Source organism: Uloborus diversus, chromosome 1, assembly GCF_026930045.1.
Source record: "Uloborus diversus isolate 005 chromosome 1, Udiv.v.3.1, whole genome shotgun sequence".
Taxonomy (NCBI): Eukaryota; Metazoa; Arthropoda; class Arachnida; order Araneae; family Uloboridae; genus Uloborus; species Uloborus diversus.
The window spans coordinates 25,740,991-25,765,088 of record NC_072731.1 but is presented as its reverse complement, the minus strand read 5'-3'; the positions used below and the strand labels follow the sequence as shown (position 1 = coordinate 25,765,088).

The 24,098-nt window shown below is 35.1% G+C and overlaps 1 protein-coding gene across 1 annotated transcript in view; it reads left to right on the top strand.

The window, feature by feature from the left end:
- The first annotated feature begins 10,698 nt into the window (after nucleotides 1-10,698).
- The window catches only part of LOC129234495 (putative phosphoenolpyruvate synthase), an 82,487-nt gene continuing 69,087 nt past the window's right edge, over nucleotides 10,699-24,098 (top strand). Inside the window, exons 1-5 of the mRNA XM_054868494.1 lie at nucleotides 10,699-10,811; nucleotides 14,926-15,052; nucleotides 17,791-17,852; nucleotides 18,784-18,896; nucleotides 19,026-19,126. Coding sequence (XP_054724469.1) covers nucleotides 10,724-10,811; nucleotides 14,926-15,052; nucleotides 17,791-17,852; nucleotides 18,784-18,896; nucleotides 19,026-19,126 — 491 coding nt within the window. The 5' untranslated portion in view covers nucleotides 10,699-10,723. The remainder of the gene's footprint in view (nucleotides 10,812-14,925; nucleotides 15,053-17,790; nucleotides 17,853-18,783; nucleotides 18,897-19,025; nucleotides 19,127-24,098) is intronic.

Sequence of the window (24,098 nt, the reverse complement as noted above, 5' to 3'; positions counted from 1 at the left end):
ATTAATGCAAATAAGTATGTATATTAGTTTGATTCAAATATACATGTAAAAAAAAAAGTTTCTCCTTGATAACAGGACACCCCTCAATATTTTTAGACTTGTGGATAGCAATAAACTGGAAGAATTTTAGCTTCCTATTTCAACTGAGAGAGGGTGCTCAACCCCTTCCTCAAAATATCATAAGTATGGGGAGGGAGGCTAAAAATGCATTGAACAGAAAAAAGCAATGCTACCTATTATTATATACACGAGTAATATGCATATACATCGCAAAAAAATTATATACAAAAACACAGCTGGGAAAATTAAATGTTTCTAAATTTGTGACATTTTTTGTGCTACGGCTAATGTTAAAATAACGGGTCATTAAAATTTGAGTACGAAGCTAAACTTTTACAGCATAATACTATTAGTAAGTCTAAAAAAAAATAGGGAGTGTCCTGAAATCTAACTGAAAAAAAAATTTTTTTTGTTCAACCCCCCTAATGTATATTCTAATTACAGTAACGTGATGCTAATTTTGAAAAAAATATTAAAATATGATAATTGCTATGAAAATAGATTTAGACTTTCGAAGGTGGCTTAAAAACAATTCGAACTTTTTTTTTTGCATACCTCAAGTTTTCACGCCTGTAGAGTACAGCCTTAAGACATCCATGAAGCACCACAAGAAAGTTTCAAATTTAAAATCACGTAATGAGTACGAAAGAGTAATGCACGGCATTCCCATTTAACGCACAAGAAAAATGCGTAATTGACCTATCTCCTAACAAAAACGTTATACATGATCATCAATACAGCCAACAAAAAAAGTTCATTTTTTGTTTTTCAAATACAAAATTTGTCAAAGCTGAATCATAATTTTTCATATGCTTGCAATTAATTCCGTCTTTAAAAAATCTATTACCTACTTAATGTGGTCAAACCTCTTGTTATAGACTAAAAGATGCTCTGAAATCATACACCATGTCTGGTATTTTGAGAGGAGTAGTGCACGTGGATGGTAGTGCAGAAGACCACGAACTCTACCTTTTTGGTCATCGAATTCGATCAACAGGTGAGGACCGACGCTAAATGTTGGTTTACATCAAAAATTCAGTGAATAAAATATTTGGATCATTTCACGGTAATTTGGAGATTTATGTGGAGTCCGTAACGTGAACTTTTTTTGCCATAACTTTTAAATTTACTGTTTGATTTGCATATTATTTTATTTTGAGCTTTTCCTACCAACACACTGAAATTAAAATAATTTGCAAATATAATTAATTGCAAATTAAATTTTAATTAGCAGATTAATGTTAAATACAAATAAGAGAAAAATAAAATAAAAATGAAAGAAGCCTGTCGAAAGGAAAAAAAATATGCTACTGACTCTTACAAATATGACACTGAACAAAATAAAGATGGAAAATTGTGGCACTAGAAGTATGTCATGAGTTTAAGCCGTGTACAGATATTTCAGCCGTCAAACTCCCCTGAAATGCAAAATTACAAAGGTGTTTAAAATGGAGGTGGTCAAGTTTTCAATAACCCAGACTGATACCTAGCATATAGTATCACGTCCGAGTATTGTGGTTGTAATAATCTGGAAATGAATAAGTGATTGTAGTTGATTGAAACATAACTTGTAAAAGTTATTCCAGTATTTTTAAAAATGAGTAAAATACATGCAATATTTGCATGTATTTTACTCATGCATTTACGTTAGCGCATTTACGTTATACCCACTTTTAGCTGTAGTGGCAGATTTTGTTCGGACGTCAGGGGTTGTAACGAACGTCGACTATATTAACAGTTTTTAAGAACTAAAATAACTATTTCCCTCCATCCATGATGTAATTTCCAATATCGATAATTTTAAAGCGCAGGTTATTGACATTTTTTATCCGTTGTTTTCATTTTCGATTTTTTTTTCTGTTTTAAATTAAAAATTAAATATTTTTCCTCACAGTGGTCAGACAATAAAACTTCATGTATTAATTATCATTTAAAAAAAAGGAAGTGTTACCATAATCCATGACCATTTTGTTTCAACATCAAAGACCATTCGTTTTATTATTTGTATATGAGCTCAACCTAGTCTGCTCTTTGTACTTATTCATATAAATTCTCCCAGATTATTAAGAAGTACTTACAACATATTTCGTTAACAAGAAGTAACACTTAAATAAGTTAAGTTGAATACACTTAAAATACAGAAAAGTTCTGGAATGTATTATTATCACGAATGAAATGATATACTTTATGTTTAATCTCATTGTAATGTTGTCGTTCCTCTGGTCCTCTGGATATAGCTTACTACTTTTCACTTCATAGGTTTGATGGCGATTCCTTTAATTTAGCACGTACAAGTAAGGGATTAATGCAACACATCTTTCTCACCCTTTGCAGATGACCCAAAATGGAAATGAGATGCCTTGCAAGATGCAGACGATGAAATTGCACGGTGTTTTAAATTTTTTGCGAAGTCTTTAAACCTGACGACTTTTCTTGAGATTTCGGCAGACTTTAAGCCCCTTTATCTCGCAAACGAAAAGACGAGGGCGCACAATTTATGGGTCAAAAAATGTCTAAATATACTCTTTTAAATGCGACCATTTTGAACTTTTTCCATGATTACTGAAGTCGTGTGGTTCCCTGGTGAGAATGCCACATACATAATAATTTCATTACTATCTCTATCCTTATCTTTTGCAGGAAATACGTCAGTTGAAAATACGAGCATCGTACATTATTTAGGACAAATACACAAGGTAAGTTTGAAATTCCAGTTTAATAGATGTTTTTTTGAATTTGACCAAAAAAAGAAAGCTTTATTTTATATTTTATACTTACCAAGGAAAAAAAAGTACATTCAAATTTTCCCTCCAAAACTATCAGAACCATATAACTGGATAGGTTTCTAAAGGTTTGAAAGGAAGACCGTGGATACAGTTAATACAGGGAGGGCTACGTTGATGCCAGAGCTTTAACACTAGAGTTTCTTTTTGCCCTGAACTGGGAGTCTTCTAAGGAGGCATTAGGCTCATGCTGTTGAGCTATACATACACATGGGAGAACATACCTTTTTTTTTTTTTTGATTCGAAGTAATTTTTTCTGGTTTTCTTTCAACTGTAGTACAGTGTTAAGCAGTAAGTTACCTCCCTAAGTCAGGACTCAGCAGAACTATATGCAATGTACAGACAGCCCAGTTATCACTTCCGAAGACTGCAGTTTTGTTCTTGTTATGGACTCATCACTCTGTAATCTTTACTAATAATAAAGTTGAAAGTCTCTCTATCTGGATCTCTCTCTGTCCGGATTTCTGTCTGTCAGGATCTCTGTGATGCGCCTAGACCGTTCGGCCCATTTTCATGAAATTTGGCGCAGAATCAGTTTATAACATGGGGGGCGTGCACCTTGAAGCGATTTTTCGAAAATTCGATTTTGTTCTTTTTCTATTCCAATCTTAAGAACATTTTCCTGAGCAAAATTATCCTAAGATGGACGGGTAAATTACCAAGTTATCATAACGTGGAGCCGTAACATGGGTAAGCCAATTTGCGAGAAATTCATGATATTTTTGAAAGAAATGATATGATATTTTAGAAAGAAGCGAGAAATTCATGATATTATTTGTAAATATACAGGCGAACCAAAAGACATTTTAATCTTCTACTACGGGCAAAACCGTGCGGGTACCACTAATAATGAATAACCGAGCTAGAAGCAGATGAAATCTCATTGAAGCTGAGAGTGCCAATAAACTAGTAGATAAAGTAAATGTATCTCACTCAGCGAGATGCCGCAGCCATGGTGTGATTCAACACGTAAATTGAAACCAAAGCTTGAGTATTAGGTAGTTACCGACGTTAAGTCAGGGATAAGGCAGTACTACATGCGGTAGTACTGTAACTAACTGTAACTTACTTCTAAATACTCAAGCTTTGCCTTGAGTACCACGAATTGATCCGCATCATGTCTGCGGACTCTCGCTGGTGAAATACATTTACTTTATCTACCAGTTTGTTGGTACTCTCAGTTTTAATGAGATGACCTCTGCCTCCAGGTCGCTTATTCACTATTCCAGACTGATGAGTCCATAACAAGAACGAAACTGTAGTTTCTGGATATGATGACAGGGCTGTCGGTATTTTACAAGTAGTTATAATGTGTTTCAGTAATCATATCATGTTAGGCAAGATACTACTGTTAGACCAAGATCCCACCAGGCTTGACCTACCCTCATCGAATTTCCAAAAATTGGTACCATAGATCAGTGTTGGGCATTAATTAATTATTTTTTCAATTGCCTTGTTAATTGATTGAAAAAGTAATTGCAACTAAATTAATTGCAATTAAAATATTAATTGTATTTTTGCAATTAATTTAATTGGATTAATGTACGTTAATCGCTTCTCACAATTAAAATAATTGCAATTAATTTTTTAAATTTTTTTTGAAACAATTTAAACGAACAATTAACTTAATGTATCAATAGGTACAGCGCACGGTACAGAGTTCAAAGTATTATTCGATTTCGTACTTTCGTTCAGTGCTGATTGCTCGCTCACCGCTTGAACTAGTCCCGTCTTGGCAAGTTTTTTCCACACGTAAATGTTTGTGTTTTAATTAAGTGTTTTATAAAATTGTGCAAATCATTGTTTTATAGTTTAACCTGTAACAGGGGAGGTGAGAAAGAAGTACATAACAGGGGACGTAAAATCTCAGAGACCGCTCTGTTTTATTTTTTTCTTTTTTTCAATCGTGTAATTAAGATAGATTTTTGTAATTTCCCTCAGATGTTCTTTGGACTTTTAATAGTACGGAAAATATTTTTTTTGAATTTTTAATTGAAATATAACTTACTTGAGGAAATTTTGGTGAAGCCATAAGATTTTTTGAGAAAAACCATATGCTGCAGTAAATAATTTATTGCTCGTAATAAAGTTACCGATATCGTAATAAAGCTATTGTTATTTTATTAGTAGCTAACGTGTGTACTTAAATAGTTAGATAGTAATATGTACCCGTCCAGCGCTCACGTCCCAGGTAGACCAGTCGCCTGTACAATATATTATACAAAACCAGTAAATTTTTTATGAGTTAGTTTTAATTAAAATTCACGGGAGAATTGACAATTGTTAATTGTAGTAAATTACAATTAACAATTAATTAATTGTTAACTGTGGTAAACTACAATTGACAATTAATTAATCGTTAATTGTAATGTTCCACAATTACAATTGATCAATTGTTAGTTGTTGTGGTTACGTTTGCCAATTAATCAATTGTTAATCTTTAATTGTCAATGCAATTAAAATTTGTCCAACTCTGCCATAGATGAAGAGTAAAAGTTGTAAATAAAACGCGAAAGGAAGAATTTTTTGCCTCTTTCACGTGAAATAATCAGGGTCGTCAAGGGCTGAAAGGTGCCTGAAAATGAGTAATTCAACTCATCGAGTTTCCAAAAGTTGTTATAAAAAATAAAAAGTAAAACATTTATATAAAACGTTTAAGTAAGGTTGCCTATATTTTCCGGGTCCCTAATCAAGGTTATCAGGTGCCCTAAGATCAGATAATTTACAACTCCCGAATTTCCGTAAATTGTTGTCATAAATGAAGAGTGAAAGCTGTAAAGAAACGCTAAAATATAAGGTTGACTATCTTTTTCCGGTCTCTAAGCAAGGTTGCCGGAGGCTAAAAAGTGCCCAAAAATGAGTAATTTACCCTCATTGAGTTTCCAAATATTGTTGTCATAAATGAAGAATAAAAGCTGTAAAGAAAACGATCAAGTAAGAATGCCAACCTATTGCGTGTGAACTAATCAGGGTTGCCCGGAGCTAAAGGTGTCCAAAAATGAGTAATTTACCTTCATAGAGTTTCCACATAAGTTATATTAAAAAATGGAATTAAAATATTACAAAACCGTTGGTATAGGGTTGCCGTAGCAAAAGTGGTCCAATCATAGGGTTGCCGCAATTCGAAGTTTCAATTATTGAGACTTCGTAGGTTTTAAGATAAGTGTTAGATCAGAAAATTGTAATATTATTGTGTGAAATTTGATTTTGGTACGTAACATTGGTAACAAAAATTATTTTTAAATTTAAAAAAAAAAAAAAAATGCCTTCAGAAAACACTCAGGAACTAAAAAGCAAAAAATAATTAGTCACTTTTACATACGATTTCCTACCCAAATATGAAAATCAAATTTATTTTACCAATCCAATAAAAAAATCAGCTTAACTGAACACCCAATTATAAAGTTAATGATGACTGATTTTAACTACTATACGATAAACTATCTCAATACGTAATTAATTATGTACGGTTCATTAATTTTTACCACATTTTGCAGTCGATGCCTCCTACGAACTACTGCCTAACCTAGTTGACTACCCACCAAATCATGAATTTAACAGTAATCTAACTAAACACGAAATCAGACTATTCTCTTTATTTAAAATCAAGTACTAGTGGATCTTTCGCTCAGAAACGGTCATTTTCATGACCCTATAATAATTTACGAATTTTTTATGACTCATATATAATTTTAGGGGTTCAAATACTTTTCAGAATAGAGTTTAGCAAGATCATTAAAAATAAAATTCCTATATTTTATTTTAAATGTCGTTACCGCAAGTCTAAAGTACCCAAATGTCATTTTCTCACTTGTCCCCACTGTTAGTAAAAAATAAGAAAAAAATATTTCCATGCAAACAAGCAATGAGTTCACATTTTTGTGGGTTTTAGTTCAAACTAGTGGTACTCGCACGGTTTTGCCCGTAGTAAAAAATTATAAGGTCATTTGTTTCGCCTGTATATTTACAAATAATGGATGATGAATTTCTCGCCGATATGGATATGTTAAATTGCTCGCCCACGAAAAAAAATTTACTCGTCCATGTTATTATAATTTACTTGCCCACGTTATGATAATTTGCTCGGTAAAATGTTCTTAAAATCGGAATAGAAAAAGAACAAAATCGAATATTCGAAAAATCGCTTCTAGGTGCTCACCGCTATGCTACGAACTATTTTTTTTTTAACCAAATGTCATGAAAATCGGCCGAACGGTCTAGGCGCTATGCGCGTAACAAACATCCAGGCCGAGATCCAGAGAGACAGATATTCAGACTTTCCAGCTTTATTATTAGTAAAGAATATCGAAGCATTTAAGTAAAAAAAAATTTTAAATTAAATTTGTATTAAAAACTAGTTCACGTAATCATTTTTAAGTTTGTCCCCAGCGGTTGATGTCATTCCTTCACAATAGTCACTTACCTTCCCAGAAACTCAACGAAATTAATTTTTTTCAGTAAAAAGTGTAGTAACTTAAGAGCTGGAAACCCCGAAAAATATTGCAACATATTTGCGTCTTTAATTTGTCGGAAATTATTACTTAGAATCTTTATGAAAGCGTAAAATTAGGGAAGAGTTTTTGCATCCGTCATTCCCTCACATCTGTTTTTACACAGAAATAAAATAAAATAATGCGAGAAAACTGCGTGATTATAAGTTGCTGCCCCGTTTGAGAATATTTGTATGCAATTAAACTCAAACATCAGTTAGACATAACAACTGGAATCTAATTCTAATGAATTCGTCGTTTCCTCACTAGTGAGGGAATGACGGCTTGTGAGTTTATAATTCTTAGGGTGTAATATTTTTTCGAATAAATAATAAATTTAAAAATTAAAAAAATATGCTATTCAAAAAATAAAATATAATTTAATTATTAAATTACAACACATTTTTAAAATTATCATTCCTTGTCTAGTGAGGGAATGACGCTTAAGTGAGTTTATAATTCTTAGGGTGTAATGCTATTCAAAAATTTTTTTTTGTTTAACAGGACCAATATTTTTTTCATGAAGCATTTACATATATCTATCTCTATAACAGGTTTCATTTGAGTCCACCCACTTTAATTTTTCTGAACTTAATGAACTCAAAATGACTGTTTTAAGAGAATGACTCTAGTACACTTTGAGATATATTGTCCGTTTTTCAGGAGAAGGCGCTTCGCCACGCCTCCTCGAACACAGAGTTCCATTTTACGCGGACCGTGATCGTTACGCAATCCACGCGCATCTAAAGGAGACAACCAGACAGCCTTAATTCGGCCGTGCATTTCAATGTGCAGCAAAGTCTTAGTGTCCTTTACATCACTTGCTTCACTTGTCTGTTGTCATTTTAGTTATTCTTACATTTTAAGAGCTGCTGCTTTAACAACAAAATGCCATGATCTGAATATACCTTCTGTCGAAAACAGCGAAATAGAGTCGTTGGATACCACGTGACGAGGGAGGAGAAGTGCCTTCTCGTGAAAAACGGACAATACTTTCATATATTCACCTTTTATTAATAATTACATTGAACCAAACATTTAATTCATTTTTTCTCCCAGAATGGTGCTTTTATACATTTCGGAAAGGCTTCCATCTCCAACGTTGTAAAAGAGTAAGTTTATGCAAATTTCGAAAATTTCTTATTTTCCTTTTAATGAACTCAATTTACTTGCACAAGCTTAACCATTTCTTTGCAAATAGCGCTGAAGATCATTATGCGATAATTTCATTTCAAGTTTGTAACGAGATGATTTTCGTTCCACAGACAAAAACCAGTTTATGTAGATTACAAACAGCTAAGTTTAGAAGAATATTCATCAAATATTTTGCCATTAGAAAATTAACTTATTGTCATTTGATAAATGTGAAGCAACGTCCTTACGCAAGTGGAATCGTATTCTATGCATAAAAATTTATCGTTGTTCCAGTTCATCGTGGTTAAATTGTGGTTGTCGATTATTATTATTTTTCGATCCCAATTAAACCAATTTATTTAACAAGTTGTTGTCGAGTGCCAGCTAGGCTGGCAATTTGGGGTGCGCTGCTTCACTTTTTCCAACTGTACCGTCATTTGGCGTGAGATCCGACTTCTACAGTACACACATGCCATAAGGGCCCGTTTATAGGGTAGGCAACCATTCACAGCATAACAACACATTCACACAAAGAAAGAACAAGGACAGGAGAGGGAAAGTACGTCCATGCCCGAGCAGGGGTTCGAACTCGGACCTTCCTGTCGAAGTCAGACTTCTCTGACCACTAGACAAGGCAGGCGCATTTAACAAGTTTAACACGAGAGTGAGTGGGAAAATAAGTTTCCCTTCTCGACTGTGGACAGAGGTGGGAATGAAATTCAAGCAATATATGGAAACATGAAGGATACGACACAACTTCTTTTGTCAACATAAATACAGAGCATTCTGAGACATTTGTCATACTGCTTGATATGCTTCAAAAAGAGCTCCAGGAAGACATCAGGGCTTTTAATACGGATGAAGTGTTGAACGGCTATATGCAAAAGACGACACAGCTCAAGACAGCGATACGCATTGGGTGGACAATTCGAAACCACTCTCTGTGAACGGAATTCAAAACTATATTGCAACTCATGGTTGGGAGTGCTAACATTATGCGTCATACGGTCCTGATCTTGCATCAATTGACTTCCCTCTATTTCGGTCTTTGAAGAAGAATCTCGGCGGAAGGTGCTAGTTTTTCGTGTAAGACTTTTTGAAGCTTATCAAGTGGTGTGACGAGTATCCAGGGGCGTGCAGAGGAATTTTGGGGTTCGTCACAAGTGGCTTTTAAGGCCCCTCTATATAAGGCCCCCTATGTCCCTACATACATTTCAACCCTCATTTTGAAAATCTCAGGTTCTCTTCAGGTTCGGGCCCGGGTCAACAGGTGTCACCCCCCCCCCCCCCCCCACGCACAAGGCACGATCCTGAAAGTGTCTCAATGTCCTTGGTACTCAGTGGAAAAATTAAGTTATTTCTTATCTTAACTGTCATTCTATTTTTTGACTTTCATACACAACTGTGACCACAACTTATTTTCCGAGCTGCCCTCCTCATACAAACTTCCATAATGTTATAACGATAGTTATGTAATGCATTTTTTTAAAATCATTTCTCCAATCATTTATCAGCAACTGAATAAAATGTTTAAATGGATTGATTTTCGAAAGTTTTATTTTCTCTGAATAAGGGAACTGGTTCGAAGAAAAGAAAGTGAACAAGTTTTCAATTTTGTCTTGTAACAGCCCTTTGAAAAATAAATTTCTAAACCAATTTTTGAATCCCCCCCCCTAATGGTACATTTGATTTTTTTTTTTTTTTACTGTTTATCTGTTACATTGAGCAGGAAATAAAAGGCAGATAGTGCCAGTGAAGAATGCAGGAATTGCAACTCAAAAAATGCAGTCGTCACTGCATTCCTTGAAAAAGAGAAATTCTAGTTTTGAGCTTAAAAAAATCAGATTTTATTTTTTAACTGCGAATGCCAATTACTGGAAAGGTTAAAATGAGGAATTGGATAGATAACTAAATTAAAAGTGTTCTCTAATCACTCATTACTAAATAAAATTTTGGTTTTTCAAATCTATCTTTACATATGCCCCCCCCCCCAAAAAAAAAAAAACTTGATAGCATTTTACCATTTCACTTTGTCCCCTCATTCCCCTACTAATAGTTTCATTAATTACCACGATTAAATATCATTTTACTCTCTTTGATAACTGCTCTTATTCTTCTGCAATGTTAACAAAATCTTGTTTCACTGACAAATTTGCTTTATTTAGCAGGATCTTTCTGCTGTTAATTGCTTAATAGTTTTTTTTTCTCACCTTTTCAGCTTACATTTTGGGTACGTGATACAACCCGATATCGATATGCTGCCCATCACCAAAATCAATCTCAGCATTGATAAATCTAACGCAACTGAGGAAACGACTGAAATCAGAGCAAGCTTCACAGCACGTAAGTTTAGAATCTCTACTATTAAAAGCACAAAAAGTTTAGAAATACTTCTGCTACTTGGGTATTGCACATTTACCGATAACCTCAGATACTTTTTTCAATGACCATTCTAGTTAACTGGTAACACTTTCCTTAATTGGCAGATGCTTGTTTGTTTTTCATTTTCATAATTTTAAAGGAATAAAGGGAAAAAAACCCACCCTTTTGGACCAAATTGTGTATGGAGGGGCGAATCGACCCTTGGATATTGGTTTCTTTTGCATTTCCAACAGTATGCCGTGGAAGGCTGATTGCCGATACTGTGCTGTTAGGGGTGTTTCGCTGATCACGCCACAGTCCGCAACGTTCTTAAAATGGCTTTCAAAATGCTCATCAAATAAGAAGTAAATTATAGTATTGAGATGAAATGTTTATTTAGCTGCGTTCAGTACGCATTTCTTTCTAACATTTTTATTTCAAAGAAAAAGTTTAAATTTTGTGTTTGTCAACTTTTCTCGAAAGAGTCAGCTTAAAACTTGAACTGAACTACTCCTTGAAACTCCTTCTGGTGTTGATTTTTCTTCAAGAACTCCAAAAGCAGGTTTTGCAGATTCACTCAGTCGTCGGCAGGGGGGGGGGGCTGCTACCCCCCATACATTACTACAAATTGTCTAACATGTATTTTTAAAACCACAAATTAAAGAAATTTGTGGGGTCGGGCCCTGGAATCTCTGTTTCCTTTAACATCACTAAAACTCTTCTAAAACTGTGCTACAATTTAAAAAAAAAAATTTGGCGATCTTCCGAACCACCCTCTTATTAGCATAGTTATAGATATAACAATTGCGGTTTTACAATTACCCTCATACTTCTTCTCCCTCTAACATTACCAAAGATCGTCCAAAAATGAATTTTCAAGACTGCAAATCTTTAAACTTTCTGGAGCAAAACCCCCTGTAATTAAGACACATTTGATGTAAAAAAGAGCCCTTCAATTTCATACACCTCCTATTTATTTTTCGACTTCGGAATGGCGCTGAGAGTCGGATCATGCCGCGGCAGCAACTTTTGACACTTACCACTGATCCAATAGAGGTTTTTAACCCTTTTGAAAAGATCAAAGTTAGACCAAAATTAGGTTTTTAGGCTCTTGATTTTGGAAAAATTTCGGATCAGAGTCCCCAATCCCTGCTATCCTCCCTAATATCACTAAAGGTAACTTAAAATTGCATTTAACATGTAACAGGATTTCCGTAAAACAGTAATATGGCTGACGATCGGCCGATACATAATGACGTCATTTTTCAGTTCACAGGCATTGACTCTAGTGTGGTGATGGCAGTACTCCCCCCTCCAGTGATAACCATACGCTTCATAAATACTTATGGAAACGGACACGACGTCCTCATCGCGTGGGTTAAGACTCTTCGGTGGTTTTCGATGGAGCACTAGCAGGTTGTTCCGAGGATGCCGGAGCATATAAATCAGGTTGCACTGGAGGTGATGGGGTTCATATAGTATCCGGAACCCAAAAGAAAGCAGGTTTAAACCGATTGATACTCACAACTGCCTCCTTGCTGTTAATTTTAATGCGAAAGGTCTTTTCCTGTCTAGACACCACTTCATGAGGACCGGAACAAGTTGGCTCCAAAGTTTTCGTAGGGAGTCAATGCGAAGAAACACATGAGTCGACGTCAACAAGTCATTCTGCACAAAAACACTGCGTTTGCCGTGGGCACTAGTTGGCACTGGCTTTAAAGAGGACATACAGTCTCTCAGCTTGTGCACAAACTGGGTAGAGTCGAGTACTATGCTGGTGTCCATGGACTGGAAAAACTCTCACGGAAGGCGCAGAGATGAGGCCGTACACCATTTCGGCAGCGGTTGCAGCAAGGTCAGCTTTGTAAGCTGTTCGGAGTCCCAAAAGCACTGTAGGAAGAACCTCATCCCAATCAGTCGAAGTGTGACAGTGTAACGACTGCTTGAGGGAACGGTGAAACCTTTCCACAAGTCCATTGGAAGACGGATGGTAGTGTGATGTTCGGATTTTGTAGATTCCCAGGAACTTTGTAAGAGACGTAAAGAATTCGGATTCAAAATGTCTACCTTGGTCCGTAGTGATGAAGTCCGGAACAAACCGACAGATCCACGTTCAGTAAAACTGTCGTGCTACTGTGTCTGCAGAAATGTCAACCAGAGGGACGGCTTCTGGCCAACGGGTACAGTGATCAACACATGTTAACAAGTAACGGTATCCATTCGAAGGAGTGAGTGGTCCAACAAGGTTGACGTGGACGTGGCTAAACCGTTGTGAATGCAGATTAAAGCTTTTCAGAGGGCTAACTGTATGTCGGTGCACCTTAGACCTCTTGCACTGAATACAAGCCCCTTTCGAACCACCTGAATGCAACCAAAAGAGGAGGTGCACAACTGGACTTGACTAGGAGTATACGTACCAAATTTCAACTTTCTAGGACTTACTGTTCTTGAGTTATGCGACATACATACGCACATCCGCACATACGTAGGAGAGAGCGGGGCTAGAAGTTCCGTTTTTTAAACAAGCTCAAAACTTGTTATGAAAACGTAGTTCTAGAACTATTGTTCTGAGATTAAAATAGAATAATATATGCCCCTATGATGTGACAACTGTTTTTTGTGTAGTATTTCGTACGATTTTTACTTCCTTTTACAAAAAAGGAAGTATTGTACTCGCGAAAAAATTTTCACTCAAGAATCGACCTTAATTTCCATTCTGCTCACCCCCGAATGAATGTTGAGTTGTTTTTTTTCGACTCGACCACACGTGGATAAGTGAGTAAGAACGTATAGACACGCGAAATATCCATATTGACGATTCCCGAGTTAGTTGCAACGAGTTTTCTCGTGACGTCTGTATGTACGTAAGTATGTGCGGATGTGCGTATGTATGTCGCATAACGCAAGAACGGTATGTCCTAGAAAGTTTAAATTTGGTATGTAGGCTCCTAGTGTGGTCTAGTTGTGCACATCCCCTTTTGATTGCATTCGGGTGTTTCTAAAGGGGTCATTTGCCCCTTTTTTGGGGGAGGGGGAATCATTGTTAATTTTGATGTAAACTTCAGTGGTCTTATAATTTGGTGGACACTTGACGATACATCGCCAGTCTTTTGGTCGCCAATTCCGTGACAAATTCGAAGGTCGAGTCGAAAAAAAAGCCCTCAACATTCATTCGGGGGTGAGCAAAATGGAAATAAAGACCGATTTCTGAGTGAAAAATGTTTTGCAAATACAATACTTCCTTTACTATGTAAAAGGAAGTAAACATTGAGCCAAGAAATATAGATAAACATAGTAAAAGCTATTTGTACAAAGCTGTATACCGTCGCATTTTGTGTAAAATTTGCTCCAGGCGTGCATGTACCCGACCTCTACCCGCAATATAGTGTAATATTTTCGTTGAAATTTTTCAGATGAAATTTAAGATTTATTATTCTTTAAATTCTTTAGAATTAAAGTATGTATCTTTATTTTTATAAACTCTGAAATTAAGGTGATTTGTCACCCGGGAGGGGAGGGGGAGAACGTCCCCTCTCAAGAAATGTTTTTTGATTTAGACAAAAAAAAAATTTTTTTCTCAAGTTACAGCTTTGAAAAATTGAAAGCACAGGATTAGATCACCATCTGTTTGTTTAACAGTAAAGGGGAAATTCGATTTTTAAAATGACTTTCTAACTTGTATGAATCTTAGGTTTACAATAATGCACAACGTGAAAATTTCACAAAAATTAATTAATATTTCAATATTTGTTTAGGGATTTTCCCCCTTCCCAAGGGGGGGATTTGAAATAAATAAATAAATAATCCGGAGTCGGAGTTGGACGTTTAAAAATCCAGGAGTCGCAGAGTCGGAGTCGGCAATTTTTCTCACGACTCCGCAGCCTTGCTTTTGACTGATGAAAGCAACCCCATTAGACAATCTTGACTGATCACATGACTCATTTTGCTAAAACATAAATGAAATGTTTCAAATATTTTCGTTCATAATTTATTTTTATGCTAGAAATGCATGACATTTTTTCATTTACAAGAAAGAAATCCTAGAGAAGTTGTTCTTTATTACCGTTTATTTATTTGTTTTTTTCTTTCAAAACAGATCACTTGTACGAACTTAGTGGTTGTGAAGTTCCAGGAGGTTTGAAAACCAGTAGCGGAAGCACGAGCATAAATCCCTTCACTTTCTACCTCAACGGAAAGAAAGGATCAGGAATTTGCCTAAAAGAGTACAGTTATTTCATTATAGTTTTCCAGTCGACCTATATTTAATAATAACGGCAATGTTTTAATGATAATAATTGGGTATTTCACTGATGTTTCTTTTGTGTAAAAATTGCAATACCGGACCAAGATCTCAATACCGGTACTCGGTATTTTTAAAACGTGATACTGAAATACCGGTATTAGAAATTTTGAGAAAAAGTCTTGAAAACATATTCTATCGTTTTCTCATTTCATATTTTTGTACAAAAATTGTATTATTTATGAAAACGTATTGTGAACAAATATGAAATGAAGGAACAAATCTCATAGCAAATGATCAATAATAGTAATACCTCTATCATAATACCTCTATACAAATTTTCAAGGCACTATATACTTTCTAAATATTATCTTGCCAAGTATGAAGCGCGACATGACAACAAATAGTAATTTGTTGTCCCCGGTAAGTTTTTTGCCAAATTTTGAGACAAATATATAAAGAAAAGATCATAAAGTATTATTGCAATTGATGGTAGTAATAAACTGTTCATAGGACAAATGCATTCAAAATTCACTCGAAACTAACTTTCACAGAAGAAAAACTGAATGATCAGGGAAATGGAAGAAATAAAAACATGGTGCACAAAAACGCACAAAATTGCGATTCATCTCACCATCTAGCAAGGTTCGTAATTTTTTTTAATTAAAAAAAAATCGGATTTTTTAAATTTAAATCTAATTTTTTTTAATGTTCAAAAATGTGTAGATATTAATTACTTTACATTTATAAACATAATATATTTCATACAATAGATGAATCCATTCAACTTAATTTTAAAATTAAGATAAGTTCTCTACCTATTCAATAATATATAAGATTAATAAATACGTTCTAATGCTTAGGTAAGATGTGATTTTGTTTTATGCTTTGCTTAAAGATAAGGTTTCCACTATGATGTACGTTTTTAGTGTAAAACAATATGTTGAACAATTACTTATCTGACTATATTCGTCATGGTGTATAAGAAAAACTCCAAATTTTTATTTTGTTTCAAACTTATTTTGGAGTAAAAGCAATAAAGTAAAAATCTGTTACACAGAAAGAGGGATCTATGTAGTTTTGCCTGTGGAAGTTAAGATAGTATAATACAGTGTAGTTAAATTTAGAGCAATACATTCTAAAAATGCAAAATTAATGTATAAAAGTAAAATCAACTGATTTTAATTAATGATTTTGTTAAAAAAATCACTTAATTCAAATAAATTGATTTAAATCAATGAATTTTTAAAAAATTACTTGATTTAAATCATGATTTTAATCATTTTGCCATTCTTTCGCTACTTTTGTTTAATGATATTCTATTAGTTCGTGCTTTTGAAGCCAAATTATTACATCAATAAATTGATTTTGGTTCTGTATTATGAAAAAGGAGATGTACTTTTAAAATATAAGTAGATATTTAATAAGTTAAATTGAAAATTCTTTAATTGAAACTATTTGTTATCTTCGCTATTTTACCTCTGCAAATACCGGTATTACGAAATTGCAAAATCGCTCAAAATACCGGTATTCGGTATTGCAATCACTACTTGTATGTAACATTTTCGAAAGGAGGAAGAAACAGCATACATAGTTGCTATTTCTATTTTGATCGTCTACATGGAGTGGTAAATTCTAGCAAGAGTTTCTATATAGCCGACTATCTACATTTTATATGACCGAATTTCTATATCCCCCTTCAATCTCTGAGAAAGAAATTCCCTGTTCAGTAATTGGTCTAAATTGTAATTTATTAGAAATATGTGTACGGATGTACACATATTTCTATTAATGAAAGTTTTTATGTTATATATATATATATATATATATATATATATATATATATATATATATATATATATAATGGATGTTTGTGGGTATGTTCCTTTTTCAAATCTATACAGTTTATGTTGCATCTTTGCCGAATTAACCACAGAGGTCTTTGGAAGTTCAGGAATTCAAATAACGATCTTTCGAGTTAAAAAAAAAAAATCTAAAGAGGTATAAATTTTGAGTCTTACTGCAAGTGTTGTCATCGTTTTGCCAGTTTCAAAAGACTATATTGTGGGAAAATATATAAGTTACTTAAACATTTCAGGTTTGAATGATCATTTAATGAAAATATATTAGGAGTGCATTTTTTTCTTTTTTTCAATTCAACTGATTCCAAAAAGTCGTGAGTATTAATCATCAAAACATTGTACGTCATTCTTTATAATAATAAAAAACATCAACAAACATCAATCAGCAAACGATAAATTATGAATTAAACCCTTTCACTCCAGATATTTCCTGCAATCTCAATTAAAATAAATCATGAAATCTTATATGTTAAAGGACGAGTGAGTGTATAAATCTTTGTATCCTTCTATGTATGTATAAATCTCACTCTGGCTTCTACCGAATGCCAGAGAATTAACGATTGAACGAGGTATCGACATATTCGTAATTTTTCTGGCATCATGCGTAACTTTCGTTGTTTCCTAAAGAAAACCATTGATGGCATGTTAATTGAAAAATTTTGGATCAATGACTGGCCAAAAGTATTTGCGAAACAATATTCTCCCGCCATCGTCGTCGTTCTGAAATCAGAGTTAGATAAATTATTGTGTTTGTGAATATTACCAATTTAACAAACTATGACATGCTATGAATAAATGTTAAGACATTTTCTTTACATTGTTTAAATTTTTGTGAAAAGTAAGACGTTTTCTTCATTAGGCACATCAAGAACGTCGGTAGCACTAAAGCAAAACATGTTGCAAACTTCGGAAAAACAAAAGGTAATCTAAATTTTTCTTTGTTGTTCATAAAATATATGTGGTGATGAAAATTGGTTATGTTGACATTGCGATTCACAGTGAATTTGCAAGCTAAATTTATTCATGTATCAAGAAAAATTTAAGGAAAACTGAATATTTCATTGTTCCCAACTTTTTTGAACCCATCGCCTTCCTTTAGAGGTTGTCTAACACCTATCTCGCTCCCTCCCCCCCCCCCTCCCGTCTTTCTTGAAAAAACCATAACTTGGAAGTAGAGGACATCGATATTACTAAAATATAAATGCCTAACAAAACGAACTGATAAATATTTGAAGAAAAATACTGAACTAAGACCACTCTGAAGTACTTTTCAAAAACAGAAGTACATTTTTTTTTAAATTATTTTCTCTTTACTTCCCTCCACATAGTAAAAGGACGTATTGTAATCGCGAAAAAGTTTTTCCTCAAATATTGGCCTAAATATCCATTTTGCTTACCCGCGAATGAATATTGTTTTGTTTTCTCGGCAAGCCTACGTGTGCACATGTACCTAAGAACATGTGGACGCCCGAAACATCTATTTTGACGATCTCCAAGTTAATTATCACGAGTTTTCTCCTGACGTATATATGTGCGTGTATACGTATGTATGTATCTCGCATAACTCAAAAACGGTATGCCGCAGAAGGTTGAAATTTTGTACGTTTACTCTGGATAGGGTTTAGTAGAGCACCTCCCCTTTGGTTGCAATTGAATGTTCCAAAAGGAATCTTTCACACTTTGGGGGGGGGGATTAGAAACCACATTTAACTTCCAGAGAGGATACATGATTTAAAATTCATCTCTGCTCACATGTGTATCGTAAATAAATATCATAACTCATCAAAATCTGCCCAAGTTTTGAGTAAATGTGCCAATACTAATAGTTTTTTCACGTATATTTGTTTACTAGATCGGCCCCTTGTGGTCCCTTTCTCTGACGTCACATGTCAGGATTCGGAGCTTACTGGTGGTAAAGGGTCATCTCTGGGTAAGCTAACAGCTCTGAGTCAAGATCTAAAAAGCGTAAGTATGCCAAGTCAGTTTCCATGGTCAAAAGACGAACTTTTCATTTCGATGCAAAGCTACCTCGTAACAAAGCACATCAAACAATTAAAAATTGATATACATCTTTACATTTCCTTTTTGTTTTAGTTTGTGGTTCCAAATGGCGTGGTAGTTACAACAGCAGCTTATGAGACATTTTTGACCAAAAATATAACGGATGGCGTCAGAGGACTTGAGGCTGTATTATAGTAAGTCAGCGGTCAACATATTTCTTGATTTTTTTGAAGTGATAACTTCTTATGGGAGAGTAAACCGATTTGTGACATAACGCGTAACGGCGCAACTCTCGTCTGGCATCCCTTTTGTACGCGCATGCTCAGGGAAATTCTGCTTCTTTAGGGGAGACCGGGTCTAGTTCATACACTTTTTACTTTGTGATTTTTGTAATTTTTGTTTTTTGTCGTACTGAAACAAATACAGCATTATGATGCAATATAACTATTTAGTTATCCCATTCCATATTAAAAAAACCTTGTATGAAAAAGATTTTAGCATAAAAAAATATTTTCTAAACTTTGCAAGATGTATCAATTTAACCCACCCCGAGTCAAGTTGATACACTAATGGGTCAAGTTGGTACGCATTTCAGTAGAATGGAGAATCATTGGAATAATTAGCAAGGCATACATTTAAAAAGAATTTTATTGTTACAAAATTATAAAACAGTAAAAAGTACTTGAATGGGTTGAATTAAGTTTTTAATATTCTTCTAATAAAGTCATAATTTCTTAGCAGTCACTCCGTTTCTGACGAGAGGCAAACGTCTGATTCGCAATTTTTACAAGTGTAAAATTTAGTCTTTTGCGCAGGCTATGTGAGCCCACTTCTTGCAGGAAATGCATTGAATCCAATCTTGACCTGGTTTGGAAGACGAATAAGACTTAAAACACACTAAACAAAAGGACTCTCCATCTTCATCAGAGTCTGATTCATACTTCTTTTTCTTGGGTTTTGATTTTTTCTTGTTTTTAGCTCTTTTCATGTCCTTATCCTGTTTTTTTAACTTGTCAAAGTTAATTTTTTCGCTGTCAAATAATTTCCTGATTTTTAATTTGTTTTTTTCTTCCTTAATAGCCTTTTTTCTTTCCCTTTCCTCAGTTTCTTGTTCTATTTTGTCTTTTATAGGCGTATCAGTAAGTATACAAGATCTTAAGGGTTGCCTGCCTTTTCCGCTATTTTTACGTGCTCCTGCTTTTGGCAAAGGACGGATTTGTTCCGGCGTGACAATTGAAGACATCATTCCCCTTGATGTAGAGGGCTGTTGATCTTCGGCTGACGTAGAGGGCTGTTAATGGTCTTCTCCTGATAAAGAAGGTTGTTGATCTTCTGCGTTCGTAGAAAGCTGACGATCACTTACAAAGCTTGACAAGAAGTCGTCGTCAGTAAAAATATCTGGGTTGTATGGGACTATCCCGGAAGCTTTAAATCCTGCTACTATGTTGTTCGGTGTCATAGCATTTAGCAAGGCGCAATTGACCAGGTTAGGAATGTCATAAATTGTTACGGTTTTACCAGGGTTGCTAACTAGCCAGTTGTCAACAGCTGCAAAGTAGTATCTTTTAAATTGTCCATAAACAGATACATTTAGGGGCTGGAGGCGATGTGAAGTATGAGGAGGAAAAGATAGCAAAATTATTCCATTGTCTTTACAGAAGTTTAACACTTGTATAGACAAATGAGAATCATGATTGTCTAGCAATAAAAGGCAAGGTTGATGAAGTGTTGACTTTACGTGACTGTGAAAGTGTCTAATAAAAGTGAGAAACGATGACCCAGTCATCCAACCGGAAGGGTGTGCAGTGCCAATACACCCTTGTGGTCCTTCCTTTATGAAATAGTCTTTAAAGAATACTCTAGGGGAAAATAAAAAGTGGCGGGAGAGCATTGCCAATAGCATTAACAGCAGTTGCAATTGTTACGGTTTGTCCTCGCTCGGCAGAAGTAGCTTTTGCAACTTGACGGACTCCTTTCTAAGCAATAACTTTGCCTGATCGCTGAACTGTCTGCACCCCAGTTTCGTCCACATTCCACACATCTTTGCTTTGAAATTTGTATTTTTCAAACACCTTTTTCAAGTTTTCAAAAAAGCTGCCAACATTATGCTTATTAAAACTAGTTGCTCGACTTAAGCTTGTCGCTTCTGGCTCTCTTAAAGAAAGAGTGGGGTGCCTTTTTAAAAACTTGTAAAACCACTCTGATGTTGCCATTTTGGCGTTTATCCAGGTATCAGGCATTTCCAATTGATTTGCAAGTCCCAACTCTTAAGCCAGTTCTCGAACATTTTTAGGAGTTAATCCATAATAAATTTTAGCACTTGTTAAAATGTATTTACGAAGCTCGTTTTCTAAATCATCATTTAATATTTGACGGTGCTTAGCATATCCCATTTTTACTTCTTTTTCAACAGCGTCAGATGTTTCAAGCTGTTTTTCCTTTTTATTTTTATATCTGTAAAGCGTCATTTTGTCAATAGAAAATGTTTTTGCTGCTTCCCTGATAGACATCCTTCCATTTTTTATTTCATCATATGCCCTTTCAAACTCATCAATAGGTATTTCACCACTCTCGGTTTTCTTCTTGTAGTTTCTTGGCATTTCTGAAAATAAAAAACCACATTAAAAACTACTTGTGGGTTGAGTTGATACACGTATCAACTTGACCGTATCAACTTGAAGCGTATCAATTCGACCCAAACGACGCCATTACTTTAAACTTAAATTTATGAGAAACAGGAAGCAGCCGAAATAACGAGTTTAAGTCAATATCCTTACCTGGAAGTGACGAATACGAAGTACTGTATTTGGTTGATCTACTATTTCACACATAAAATATAAAACAGGTCAAAGTATCAAGCAAAATTTTACTTTTCTCAGTCAAAAACAGTTTTTTCCAAAAAGCACAAAAGGACAAGCAATCTCCTCCTCAGGCACTTGACAGGTTACTGGTTATCGGCCTGCCCCTCCTATACTCTGCTTCCCGCTCTCATACACATTCAAATTTAAAAATTATTGGGATTGTATCAACTAGACCCGGTATCCCCTACTCTTTGGGTCAGCTTTAAGCGTTAAGTGATAGTAGAAAAAGTAATGAAACTAACAGAAGATGGATGATCGTCGCAACATAACGCAATCTCCTAACGAAAATTGAGTTTAACAATATAATACCAATAACATTGTAAACAATATATATTCAAAACAGCATTTAATCTTTAAATTAATTTTCAAAACAAAAACATTTTTGCTATTAGTTATAATAAAAATATCTCGCTTCATTTAGGGTTTTGAACTGTGATAAGGTGTATATATTTTAAACGAACTTCATCCCCGCAGACTCCGCAACGCGGGTTTTGGGGACGGCCGAGAAAACAAAAAATAATAAAAGATAAAATTATATTAATTTGAATTTTTGGCATCTTGAATTCAAATTATGTTTTTCGTAATCACGAGCCTGTGTATGCGCGTGTGTGTTTGTGTAGGCGCATGTGTGTGGGTGCGTGTGTGTGTAAGTGTATGTATGCATGTGTGTGAGTGAATGTTGTGTACGCGCGTGTGCGTGTAGTTGTTCGTGTGTGTGTGTGTAGGCGTTCGTGTGTGTGTGCATGTAGGCATGTGTGTTTGTGTCTGTGTGCAGGCATGAGTGTGTGTATGTGTGTGGGTAGGTGTGTGTGTGTGTAGAAGTGTGTGAAGTCGTGTGTGAGCGTGCGTATGTGTAGGACATGGACAACTCCGACCAGGAGAAGCGGATAGCTCAAGACCGGGGGACAGCCGCGCCTGGAGGATGGCGGGCGGTAGTGCTGCAGAGGCCCCTAGTCCAAGCTGAAAAAGGAACCGTAACATCAAGGACGGTCAAGTGAGAACAATAAGCAATCGTGATTGCTCAATAAACATTTAATTTGTGCATCACAGAATAAAATGTACACTGACTTTAACTTTAAAACAATCACTCGTTAAAAAGTTAGTTATTTAGAGAGGGGGGATTCAAAAAAATGTGCGGTTAGGGTCCCTGGTGATTTTTGCAGGGGGGGGGAGGTACAAAATATAGATCCTAGCATGGTCGTAATGCTTGGGGCACGAATGAATGTTGAGTTTTTTTTTTTTTTTTCAATCCGACCACACGCGAATGAGTGCCTAAGAATGTATAAACACCCGAAAAATCCATTTTGACATTCCCCGAGTTAATTACGACTTTTCTCGTGACGTCCGTATGTACGTATGTGCGGATGTGCGTAGGTATGTCGCATAACTCAAGAACGCTATGTCCTAGAAAGTTGAAATTTTGTGCGTAGACTCCTAGTGGGATCTAGTTGTGCACCTTCTTTTTTGGTTGCATTCGGATGTTCCAAAGGGGGTCTTTTACACCTTTTTGGGGGGAAATCAGTGTTAATTTCAATGCAAACTCAAGTGGGGTTATAATTTGTCGGATACTTGGCGAACGATATATCGCCAGTCTTTTGGTCGCCAAGTTTTGTCGCCAACTTGGAGAAAAATTTGGCGATTTTTTTTTAAAATCTGGTTTCGATTTGGCCACTGTTGGTGATATTTAGAAAGTAAACTACAGTATACTCCCGATTATCCGTGCTAATCACCGGGCGGCGTAGCACGGATAATCGAAAAACACGGATAATCCGAAAAATCATTTAAGGCATATGCAGGGTAACTATTTAAGGGGAAATTAGAAAAAACTAAATAATATATATATATACTCACACAAACAAGGAACTTTTCTTCGAAATTTATTGCTTAAAAAAATCGGTGATACATTTTTGTTTTCTTTGTTTGTTTAAATTGTTGCGTACGTCCGTACGAATTTTTCTTACTGCAATTATTTCTCCGTAATCCTCTTTCTCTCATGTAATCCAATAAACGTTCCACAGATTGTAGAGCAGTAGAATGTGAAATTGTATTTTCTTCATGTTCTTCATCTTCGTTTTCATCACTTGCGTTTGATGCAGTAACAAGTTCAATGATATTTTCGTCAGTTAGTTAGACATTGAAATCCTGATTCACATTCGTTGCTTTTAAACCACTCTTCGACATTTTCAGCGTCAACTGATTCGAAACCTTCAATATCTTCCTCACACATAAAGATAACTTTCTCAATGATGTTATCGATATTATCTTCGGCAATCGAAGATGATTCTTCATCCAATGACTCCTGTGG